Raw genomic sequence first — 11,831 nt, forward strand, 5'->3', positions numbered from 1 at the left:
GGTGGCTGTGGCTACAATGTAGCTGCCATCACCAGTGGGTGGATGGGTGTGTAAAGCGCTTTGGGGCCCTTAGGGACTAGTAAAGCGCTATACAAAATACAGGACATTTACTTCACCTACCGCCTACTGGTGATGGCCAGAGGGGCCGATGGCGTGATATGGCAGCCTCGCCCCAGGGCAGCTGTGGCTACAACTGTAGCTGCCTCCACCAGTGTGTGACTGTGAGAGTGAATGAATAGTGGAATTGTAAAGCGCTTTGAGGGCCCTGAAAAGCGCTGTATAAATCCAATCTATTATTATTATTATTATTATAAAGAAATATCAATTATGTTGTTTTCTTTACATATTTATAAATATTTATTAAACTGAGGTAGATGCTTTTTCATTGGAAAACTGTCAACTTTTTGTTTTCATGTGAATGTGATGGCCTTCTTTGAATTAATATTCATTTGTTTTTTATGTGTATTAAAACTTGTTACTTATATGTTGGAAATACAGATTTGATTGATTGACTGACTGATTGATTGATTGATTGATTGATTGATTGACTGACTGATTGACTGACTGACTGATTGATTGATTTATTGATTGATTGATTGATCCTTCTCTCAGACGAACCAAATTCTGACAGCTGGATGTCTGTTACTGAAAAAAATCAGATAATGTGGGGGTGGCTACGTTTCAGTCTGAGGTGGTCACGGCCACCTTTAGCTCTGGCCCTGTTCCTGTAGGAAATATCTGCTTCTTTAACAGCTACATGTACAACCACCAAGTCACTATTTTTTTCTGTGCTACACTGTATGAGCCTCCTGTGTTGGAAGACCAGCTGCTGATGGGGTCTGCGATGACGCAGAAGCAGAAAAGTAAAGTAAAATATAATAATTAAGATTTGAATAACAATACTGTTTATTATTTACACTAATAAATCTCTATTTATCCTGAGTAAATAGCGTTTGAATGACTCATGTTGATTATAAGCCTTAATTCCATCGGTTCGTTTAGATTTCTTCAAATATATCGTGTTAAAATATTTAAGAACAATTTGCAATCAGCCTTTCTAAGACGCTTATTTTATTTTACTTTATTTTATTTTATTTTATTTTATTGATTTGTAAAGGTTGGTACTGAGCCCAGGATCTCTCTATTTCGAACTTTTCTCTTGTTTTTTTTGCCTTGGTACTTACTTTAACTGCCTCCACCTAAAGAATTCTTATTTAGATATCACACAATCATTTAAAATACAAACATGGCATTTTACGTTAAATTCAACACGCGTAATCGCAAATACAACATGTGATGTCCGTTTCTGAGGGGCAGATTTTCGAGTCGTCTCAGAGATTTAAACTTCCCGTTTTTGTACAAATCGAGAGAGAGAAGAGTCACCGGTGGGAGGAGAGTGCGGGGTTTAATTCACCTTATTCAAAGTTCGTGAGCGCGTGTTTTGATGGGCAAGCCTTTTGGAGAGCGTGGGGGCTGAGCAATCAGACGGACCCGACTGAACTTCCTTCCTCGCCTGGACCTGAGGGGAGGAAAAAAACGAAGGAGACGAGAAAAAACAGGTCGACGCTTTTATAAATGGGGACTATGCTCAGCTTTCAGCCGCTGTATCAGCTTCAGGTCGTCAAACACAGACGTTCACGCCACCGGAGTCACAATCGGAGGCCTTTTTAAGATCGGCACCATGATTCCGAGAATGCTTCTTTTCTCTCTGCTTTTCCTCTGCGGGCTGCAGGAAGCTCTCCTCTCTCCGCTCGTACGTTGTTCCAAGAATGCATTTTGTGCTTTCGACGTTCCCGTGGATCTTCGAGGCGCCAAAGAAACGTGTGAAAAATATTCTGGAAGCTTATATCAGTTCAACTCCAAGGAAGAACTTGGTGATTTAACGACTCTAACCAGACTCAGCGGTAAATACTGGCTCCAGAGCAGCGACGAGACGGGTCCGAACTGCCCCGTGGTCTCCATGATGGAGGGACAGGGCGCCACAGTGGTGAGGGTTCCGTGTCAAGACCAAAAGCTGGACGGATTTTTCTGCCAGATGACCGAGTATTGCAGTCCATTGAATGCGTCGCCAGGCACAGCTGTGAACTACACCTTAGAGACCTTTAAGTTCGGTTATTCGGAGGTTTTTCCACTGGGAACCACGGCTGAAGAACGAAAGCTCGGTGGTAAATATCCAGACTCGAAGCACTTGTGCTACGACAATTGGCTGAAAGCTCCGTGGAAATGTGAGGTGATGGGTGGAGGCTGCGAGCACGAGTGCGATTCTTCAGTACCCGGCTGCGTCTGTCCCACCGGGCTCGTCCTCCATCGTAATAACGTCTCTTGCTCCACGGGCCCGTGCACAGAGTGCGCGCAAGGATCCCAGCGGGAGGATGACAGCTTCCAGTGCAAGTGCAACAAAGGCCACGACCTGGGCCAGGGGGGGAAGAGCTCCGTGGAGGCGGATGAATGTAAGGCATGCACAGCTGATCAGATGTGTGTGAGTACGCGCGAGGGCCATGAGTGCAGGTGCAGATTTCGCGGCTTCGTTTTGGAGGAGGGAGAGTGCCTAAATCTAACGATCTGTAAATCCTGCGAGCACGACTGCGCTAAAGTCAACGGGGAGTACCGGTGTGTGTGCCGGCGCGACTACATGGTGTCACCGTCAGACCCCACCAAGTGTACGCTGAACTGCACCGAGAGGGACTGCAGATGCAGCTCATCGGTAGGCTGCGAATGCCTCGATGGCTACGTTAAAGACAACGTGAACGGCACAGACTTTTGCACAGATATAGACGAATGCGAGGCTCAGCGTATGTGTGACCACGTGTGTGAAAACTTCTTCGGTGGTTACAGGTGTCGCTGCCGCGAAGGCTTCCAGCTGCGGGACAATGGCAAGTGCGTGAGCCTGTCCGAGGAGCAGGAGGAAGAAGACGATGGCTCAGGCTCTCCCTCTCTGAGCGTCACATCAACCGGCGAGCCGACCAGCGCTCACCCGGCTTCACTGCCCCCCTACATCAAAACCGGCAGCGTCCTGGGCATCGCCGTGTTCATCGTGCTGGTTGGCGTGCTGCTGGTTTTCCTGCTGCGGAACATCTTTAAACGTTGCGGCAGTCTTGAACTCCCACCCCTCAAACGACCAGATATAGATATCTTCTATCTGCAGCAGGTGACCACGGAGACCTACAAGAGGCTGTCCTTCGACAAGCAGGTTAAAAATGACACCCAGAAACTTGAACTGAACCTGTGAAGTCGCACAGCTGAGCCTTCATTTCAAGTCAAACGCACTGGTTTCTCCGCGGAGAGGCTTCATAGCCCAGCACTGCAATAAATGGCACATAGTAAATTTAGAGTATAGACGCTGCACATTAAGATATTCATCTGAATGTTTTCTACATGGGAGCACAGTTACTGGCCTATGGTTTGTATTCCACTAAAACACATTCTGCTCAGTTTATGGGGTGTCATTTGTGCCAAAATTATGCTGACAAGCGTGGAGTCATTTATTTCTTGTCTACTTTGAGCAAAATTGTTTTCGCATGCAGGCTGTTTGAGTTAACCCTCACAGCACCTTTAATTTTGCTCTCCTGCATTGTTCAGCATGTGGGCCCGATGTGCCGCTTGAGCGTTATGTCTTTCTTCTAGTTATTTGTAAAGAAAACATATTTTTGAATTGTATGTAATAATATCCAGAATAAGAATTCATTTTTCAAAAACTGCTCAAACAAAATCCAGAAAAATATACAAAAAAATAGTTTTCAATTAAATATTAGATGGAACTGCAAAAAGATGTTGGAAGATGTCGTGAAAAATCATCGCACAGTCTGTTTGTTAAAATAGTGTGGCACAGATTAATTCAGGATTCGATTCAAAGTTGAAAAGCAGAAACAAATGCTTCATCGGATATATTCAGACATCCTTTTGGCACAGGTGGATAAATTACCGACAGTTTGCAGTAATGTATAAATGATACTATGATGGAAGAAATCTGACAGTAATGGTACTGAAAAGTTTATCTATAGCTAGAGTCCCATTCCAAACAAGCTCATAACAGCCATGCTGTTACAAGGCGATCCATCTTATTGGTCCTCAAGAAAATGCTTTTGTATTTGAGAAGTTAAACCTTGCGGTCACTCTCCAGTTTTGAAGGAGCTACTGTTGCTCTTTGTAGCCTTAACGACTTACCGTGACTGACGTTTGCTCACAAAATTGGCCCCAAACATAAGACATTTTGGAGTGAATCGCCAAATTCTCTTTATGTATGATTTCCCTGGATGTAAAACTTTGATTTTTATGTTTATTTTTTTGTGGACATGAGGAATGTCCATAAAAAAAATCCCTTGAATTCCCTTGAATAAAAGAGGGAAGAAATAGCATTCTAATGGAGACTCTTTGTGTATCAGAAACAAACATTTTGTCATGTCTGTGCAATCCTAATGCTCGCATCATACGAGGTTGAATGTTATGGTCTTTGCTGTGTAACAGAGCGATCTGGACTGATCATGAATGTAAATCTGTGCTGCTATGGTTTTGTATATAAAATACCACTCTGTGCAACTGTTAGCTTTCACTTGTTACTGTCTTTGCTAATTTTGGAGTCAATATTACCCTTTTTCTTTCCTCATATTTTATTTTTTTAGACAAACCTGGTGTAACACTGTTTAAATTGCTATTAAATGGTTAACTTTCAGAATCAGAAACTTTATTGTCATTGTCACAGGTACAACGAAATTAAGAATGGTCCCCGATCATTGCATCATCCCTAGTAATATCAAAATATAAATAAAACAATAAAATTCAATAAATAAAATACTTAAAATACTAATAAGACGTAACAGTAAACATTCACACTGGTCCAAAGGCCACAGGACTCTTTGGGAACTCAAGAGTCCTTTAAAGTCACACAAGACGGGCTGATAAATGTGCACTTGTTTTGCATGTGATAAATCAGTGATCATGCAAACCAAAGTGAAATATTTTGATAAACGTGTTATCATTTCTCTGGTTTTACCATTTCTGCTGTCTGTGTCAGAGCTGGGGTCACACTCAGACACATTGTCAGTGTTAGCAGTGAAAAAAAAAGATGTACGCCTCTGGGTGTGAAAAGCAAAAGATAACACAAAGGGAACAAATGCAGGGGGATAAAGGTATGTTTCCATCAACAATTACTGTATTTTATGACCTCATTAAAGATAAGACTCAAACAAGCAGACCAGAGAACATATGTGATGTTCATGTGTGAGTCATGTTCCTACATAGTCCTGATGCTTTCATCCTGTAATGTAAAAACGCTGCATTAGCTAAAGTTATACTATAAGGATAAGTTGTTACTGATTTGGCTGCTTTTTCTGGAATAAATGTAACCATGGATTCCTGACCCGACGGACTGTGCTAGTCACATAGTCAGAGGGATGTCCTCTGATCCTCAGCATATCCCACTGACGTGCTATGTAACCTGCATTGTGTCTTTATGAATCAGAACCTCTGATTTCTTTGCAGTTATAGTCCAAAATTGTTACACTTCAGTTAGCTGTTTCATTTAGTAAGACCGACTTTGGGTCTTGTTCCCTTGCAAAAGTTACAGTTTGCTATAAGTTTTTAAAATAAACTCAACTCATTCCATCACGTGTCCCCAGGAGCACTGTCAGAATATTTGGAAGCAACAAACAACAACAAAGCCGCCGTGATGCTCCCCCATGACGACAGAACAACGGGTGAGCGTTTCCTACAGATTAATATGGACTAGCCTGTGAGATATGTTTATCACTAACAAATGCATTTGCTTTTAATATGACATATTTGTTGTTTTTATTCCATCTCTGAAAAGTGAAGAGCTCTTTTCCCTACAAATAGTTGGTCTTTCAATTTTTCTTTTCTATCCTTTTTATATAAGAAAATGATTTTTAGGTTTGTGTTAAATTGCATTTGATATATCCTCTTTGGTCAAGCTGACGGAAAAGCTTCAAATTAAACTATGCGCAGGGCTCCATAACAACTTGGGCCTGCTCTGAGGGCATCATAGAGCACACAACAACAGAGCCAAGCAAAAATGCATGGAATTCTGCTTTTAAAAGGCTTATCTCTTGTCTTACATGAAAGTCAACACTTTACAGCTGTTAATTTCGTTCTTATTCTACCTTGTTGTGAGATAGTAATGCTTGAATGCCCCCAAAAAACATGTAAAAACTGTAGAACCTGAGGGAAGCGGGGTTAAAACATCTGACCCCAGAAATGCTGCTCGATAACAGACATGCTACATAGAGAGAGATGGGAGGGGTTTATTGCAAACAGAGGGGAGGGGTCCGTTTGATGACCTCCGCCCCCCCTTACGTGCACACGGCTTCGCTGCGTACGTGCGTAAAAGCCGTGCGTAATTGTGGGGATGTGGTCTAGCCCGCTCAGAGAGCTGAGGGGCAAAGTGAGGAGCAGCCGGCTGATTAAGAGCGACTTCCTTCCTCTGTCGGGACACTGACATGGAGTTGATGGGCTATAAATGCCAGCTAAAGGGTTCTTAACACAAACAGGCCCATACTCTGACGGGACGCACATAAACTTAAAGGAAGACAGCCGAGGGTCAAACATGAATCCTGTCCTGCAGTTGGCGGTCCTGCTGCTGCTCTCGCTGGTGAACAGAGTCGGCAGTATAGCCCCGAGTGGGGGGTACTGCATCAATAACCAGTGTTTTGCTGTGTTCAGAGACCCGAACGATTTCAGCAGAGCGCAAAATGAATGTAGAGATCAAGAGGGGCAACTAATGACCGTGCGCTCATCTGTAGCACACGATGTTCTTTCTGTTCTGCTGGGAAACTTTAAGGGGAGCTTCTGGATCGGTTTACATCGACCACTCCGCTGCCCAGACCCCGTTGCCAGGCTGAGGGGCTACGAGTGGGTGACTAAAGACGACGAGAGTGACTTCTCAAACTGGCTGCCAGACTTTAACATGAACTGCTCTTCTCAGCGCTGCGTCTCAGTTTCCCCAGAATTGGACTTCAGATGGAGCCAGAAACCGTGCCAGGATCAGGCCGCCGGGTTTCTCTGTGAGTACACCAGCGTTGGCATGTGCCAAAGTCAAGAAGAGTCACCGGGAGAGACTGTCATGTACACCACTCCGTATGGGTTTGTGGTCAGAGACTTGCTGTCTGCGCCTCCTGGAAGCACCGCTCTCCGGATGCCATCTGAGACCAAATATCTGTGCTACGCAGAGATGTGGCAGCCGGCGCCCTGGAACTGCGAGATGGACGAAGGCGGGTGTGAGTATAAATGCACGGAGAGTCCTAACAAGATGCCTTCGTGCTACTGCCCACCAGGAAAAACCCTTAATCCTGCGAATAAAGTGACCTGCGAGCAGCAGCTCGTGGGAGACCCGTGTCTGGCGCTGAGCTGCGAGCAGATCTGCTACATGAACGGAGACTCCTACGCGTGCATGTGTGATCGTGGCTTTCAGCTGGCGGATGACGGCAGGTCGTGCGTGGACTTCAATGACTGCAACGACCCGCGGCAGTGTCCCGGGGAGAACTCCGTGTGCGTCAACAAACCCGGCGGGTTCGAATGCATCTGCAAGGCGGGATACTCCACGCGCAACGGCCAGTGCGTCGACGTGAACGAGTGCGTGTCTGGTCCGTGTGAGCATGAGTGTCACAACACCCACGGTAGCTACAAGTGCTCGTGTTATGATGGATACCGAGTGGACCCGAAGTCAGCGAATAAGTGCAAACTGTTCTGCGGGAAGGAGGAATGCCCCGCGGAGTGTGACCCGAACAATAAGTTCCAGTGTTACTGTCCCGACGGCTACGTAGTCGAGGAGAGAGTGGACAGTACCGTGTGCATAGACATGGACGAATGCAGTGACCTTTACTGCGAACAGAAATGTCAGAACACATTCGGGAGCTACGTGTGCTTCTGCTCTCTGGGATATGTGCTAGTGGACGGATACAAGTGCGTAGAAAGCGATGACGACAGCTCTGAAGGGACATCAGCACCAGACACTCCCACTACCGTATCGGTACCATATCCAGATCCAACCAGGCAGCCCTCGGGGGGAGTGCCACCGGGGGGTCTGGTGGGAATAATAATTTTCACTGCGGTTTTTATCGTTCTCGTGGTCTTTCTGGCGGATCGCGCCATCAGACGCAGGGCGAAGAGGACGAACAGCATTGCGCTCAAAGCTGAGGAGGGCGAGGATCACGGCTTCCATCAAGTGAAAGCTGAAAGCTGAGCCAAGCAGAGACGGTTTAAGCATGACACGTGAATGTACAGTGAGAGGTTTACCGGAACTTTGCAGATTGCATTAACAGTGGAAGGAAAGGGGAAAGTGTCCACAGCACTGCAGAAATATTACATGTTACAAACAGTTTTTTCTGTGGAAGGACATGCCCTTCATTTTATTTACCATTCAGGTACAGATGCCATGTGATGACAAAGGACTTCAAATTCTAAAATATTAATAAATGTTTTTGAAAATGTAAATGTCTGGGGCTTCTTTTTCCCTTTTAACCTTTTTTCTGAATCGATAGAAAACAGCATGTCACCCTTTGAATGCACAGCACCCTAAACCCACCACTAAATCTCTCACTTTGTTGGCAAAACCTTAAACACTTTTGCCTTGTTGGAAATAGTTTGCAGATCTTGTTTGATCTTACTGTAAACAGATTTTGCACAAAGCTGGCATCAGGAAGCAGAAGTTAAACATATCTACAGCACAGACGTCATTTACTAAATATAATGACCGGAAATACCTTCACTATAAGCCAGCAAGAGTGAGCTCACACTTGATACCAATATTGAATGGGAACAATCTAAGAGGCAGATAAAGAAGAGTGCCACAGAAGGAGGGGAGAGATGAGAAGGGTCATTTCAGTGGAAATTTGAGCAACTGTGATAAATTGTGTTCTTGAGAATTGAATGCAACCTCACATGAATTTTTTTAAGGAAGTGTACAAATAAAAATAATTTCACCATTCTTTCCTGAAATACGTGTTTGGCCTATTTAAATGAACTCACTGATGACAGCGCTCATTGTCATATTTTCCTAATAAACTTTACAAAAGCATTAATCAGTTAGTTTCCCAACAAAACACTAGATCTAGCAACCACTCAACATACTCATGTTTCCAGTATCAGTATTATAACATCTGAAGGATTAACTTGTGAAGTCAAGCTTAGTGTTTTTAGGGACTACATTAAGAGTTAATGTCAGATAAATAACTGCATAAATATTTAGGCAGTATATCACACTTGTAAATATGCCACCATGATGAAAAGTAAGTGGTGAATATTTTATTTAGCAAAATCTCCCAAAGCAGTTCTTATTCACGTAATACACTCAGTGCTGATGTGTGGTGTCTGTGTGCTTATTTCTTAGATAATGAATGATTGACACGGTCCTTTAATCATACAGAGATGTGTGATTATTTATATGAACAACATCTACGTGATGTGGAGGGAGAAAAGTTTGAAACTCGCCACCTTATAAGTAAATGATATAAAACATAAACATTTACTGTTGGGTTTTACCAAAAATACAAAAATAAACTGACAAAAATTACTGGAATATCTTATGATTGGTTAAGACGTTTGTCTTGGCAGTGGTGAAAAGAAGGGCAATGGCCTTCCTTGTTTTCACGCACAGCTTGACTGCGCCATCATGTGGAGAAAATGGTGACTTACAGCCTCAGGAAGGACCCAGCATAGTGTTTCCAGTGACGAGTCACACACAGGGAGGCTGCATAGGAGGATGGAGAGATGACGATTCTAAGGACTGACTGACAGGTGCCTAAGATCATGCACTACTTTTTACTTTTACTCCCAACGTTTGTAAACCAATATCTGTGCTTACGTCTTACATTTTCAAAACAGGCTCATTACTTTTGCTTTAATACATTACTGTTAGCGTCATAATGTCACATAAAAACAGATGCCAAAGTCAGTGGTTAAAAGTTGGACAGTTTTTTTTTCAGTGTGTTGCTAGCTAAAGGTCCAGCTGCTGTTTTTCCCAGCGAGAGAAAAGAGAGTTAACTTCACTCAGAGATGGAGGAAGACGTAAGCAAGAGAAAGAAGAGGTTAGATTTAAAGGTAAAGACTGCTCAATGGGATTTAATAAACTGGAATTTTAAGCTTACACGTCCTCACGTTTCTAAATCAGATATTGGGTCTGTACATGTGACATTATCTTTTTTCATATTGTGAAAACTGCTGCAAATCAAACTGAGGCAGATTGCTGTGGCATTTAAAGACTGCAAGAAAATCCTCTGCAGATTAGTGCAGGATAAACAGGTTAGATTGGTGTGCTGTGATGGATCTAAAGTAAAGAACAGTGTGTGAGTGGTGCACAGTGGCCGTGGTTTCATGCTCACGGTTAGCTTACATCAAATTTAGCGGAGAATCATATGACTTTAGCTGATGATACTGAGATCATCCGACTAAATTCCAACTTTATACCATCTAGAAAAAAAACAGCAGTGTAGCGGACGGACAACTCATGAGACATCTGGTTGAAGTTGTGTACCTCCAAAAGAGCAGCAGGTCAGCTGCTCACAGCCTGTACACAATAGACAATAAGCAATAGAAATTATTGTGAGTTATGAGTCTTTTCCCCCACACTGAGCCATTACAGCCAATTTTAATGTTCCCACATCTGCTGAATCCACTTTAACCTCTGACTGTACACATTTTCCACCCTCTACCATGTGGGCTAAATTTTTATTTTCCTTCTTTTTCTTCTGATTCAAGCTGAGCATAATTAGAATAAAAAAGTTAGACTAAGGTTTGTATTCCAATCTCCTGATATTATTTTACCATCATGTTAATATAGCACAGAGAAATAGAAACATCATGCAAAGAGCTACTTTATACTTTCTTGAGTACATTTCAGAGCCTGTACTTTTTTACTTTTACCCGAGTAAAGAATTTCAATCAGTACCTCAACTTTTAACAGTAGTATTTGTACTTCTACTTAAGTACCGAATGTTTGTACTTTTGTGACACTGTTGAGCTCATGTTATTCCATTATAAATATATTATGATTAACATATAAAATAAGCACAGTGCTGGTGTGTTGGGCTGTTACATTCATTTTTAAAAGAAATATTATTCATTTGATTTTTTTTTTTTAACTTAAAAGTCAACAAGAGCAACACAAACCCCTGACCTATTAAAATGTCTTTTTGTTCCTCATTTCCTCTGAATAAATCCTGAGCAGGCTCAATGAGATGGAGGAACAACACAGTGACAAACCCGACTGCTGAAGTTCTGTATGAACTGGAAAAACTACGAACATCCAAGGAAAAGCTGAGTTTATTTTCCTCAAAGCTCAGATGGAACATGTGGCACTCACATGTGGCTCTTCCCCTAGCTTCTTGTGTCACTTTACAGTTTTGCCATATTATTGTGTTATTTGTTGAAATTTAGGGTCTGTGAGCAAAAGCAGAAGTTTTTGCTCGGGAAGTAACTGTGACCTCATTTTCAGAGGTTTCTTGGACATCTAATGGTTGTGAAATATGTCCAACTTTTCTCTTCTACTTAAACAACTGAGAGCACCTTGAGCACAGAGGAGAAAAAGGTGTGCACTGAGGATGATTTTGAATTTTGAGTGTTGTCAGACTGACAACAGTCTGGGGATTAACAGTATATAGAAAATGAACACAAGGATCAGATCGTACTTTGCTCCTCATTGTCTTTGAAAAAACAAGAGCAGACAAAACCAATTCAGTAAATGCACTTTTATGTGTTTGGTATAGTAATCTGTCTTAATCTGTTTTTATTTTAACGTTTTATTTCCTATATGGGGAAAGTCGTGTCAGCCTTGTGCTGAGAGGGCTCTGGTCGTCTGCGCACCACTTTACAGTCAGGAAATC

At 42.8% G+C, this 11,831-nt stretch overlaps 2 protein-coding genes across 2 annotated transcripts; both read left to right on the forward strand.

Annotated features, from left to right (window-relative positions):
• Nucleotides 1–1,326: 1,326 nt before the first annotated feature.
• LOC120724803 (thrombomodulin-like) lies at nucleotides 1,327–5,186 on the forward strand. The gene has a single exon (XM_040017218.1). The coding sequence runs from the start codon at nucleotides 1,682–1,684 to the stop codon at nucleotides 3,227–3,229; it is 1,548 nt and encodes a 515-aa protein (XP_039873152.1). The 5' UTR covers nucleotides 1,327–1,681; the 3' UTR covers nucleotides 3,230–5,186.
• A 1,172-nt stretch (nucleotides 5,187–6,358) lies between these two features.
• thbd (thrombomodulin) lies at nucleotides 6,359–8,938 on the forward strand. Its single transcript, XM_040017217.1, has one exon. The coding sequence runs from the start codon at nucleotides 6,473–6,475 to the stop codon at nucleotides 8,192–8,194; it is 1,722 nt and encodes a 573-aa protein (XP_039873151.1). The 5' UTR covers nucleotides 6,359–6,472; the 3' UTR covers nucleotides 8,195–8,938.
• The last annotated feature ends 2,893 nt before the right edge of the window (nucleotides 8,939–11,831 follow it).

Source organism: Simochromis diagramma, unplaced genomic scaffold (assembly GCF_900408965.1).
Source record: "Simochromis diagramma unplaced genomic scaffold, fSimDia1.1 OVJJ01000802.1, whole genome shotgun sequence".
NCBI lineage: Eukaryota > Metazoa > Chordata > Actinopteri > Cichliformes > Cichlidae > Simochromis > Simochromis diagramma.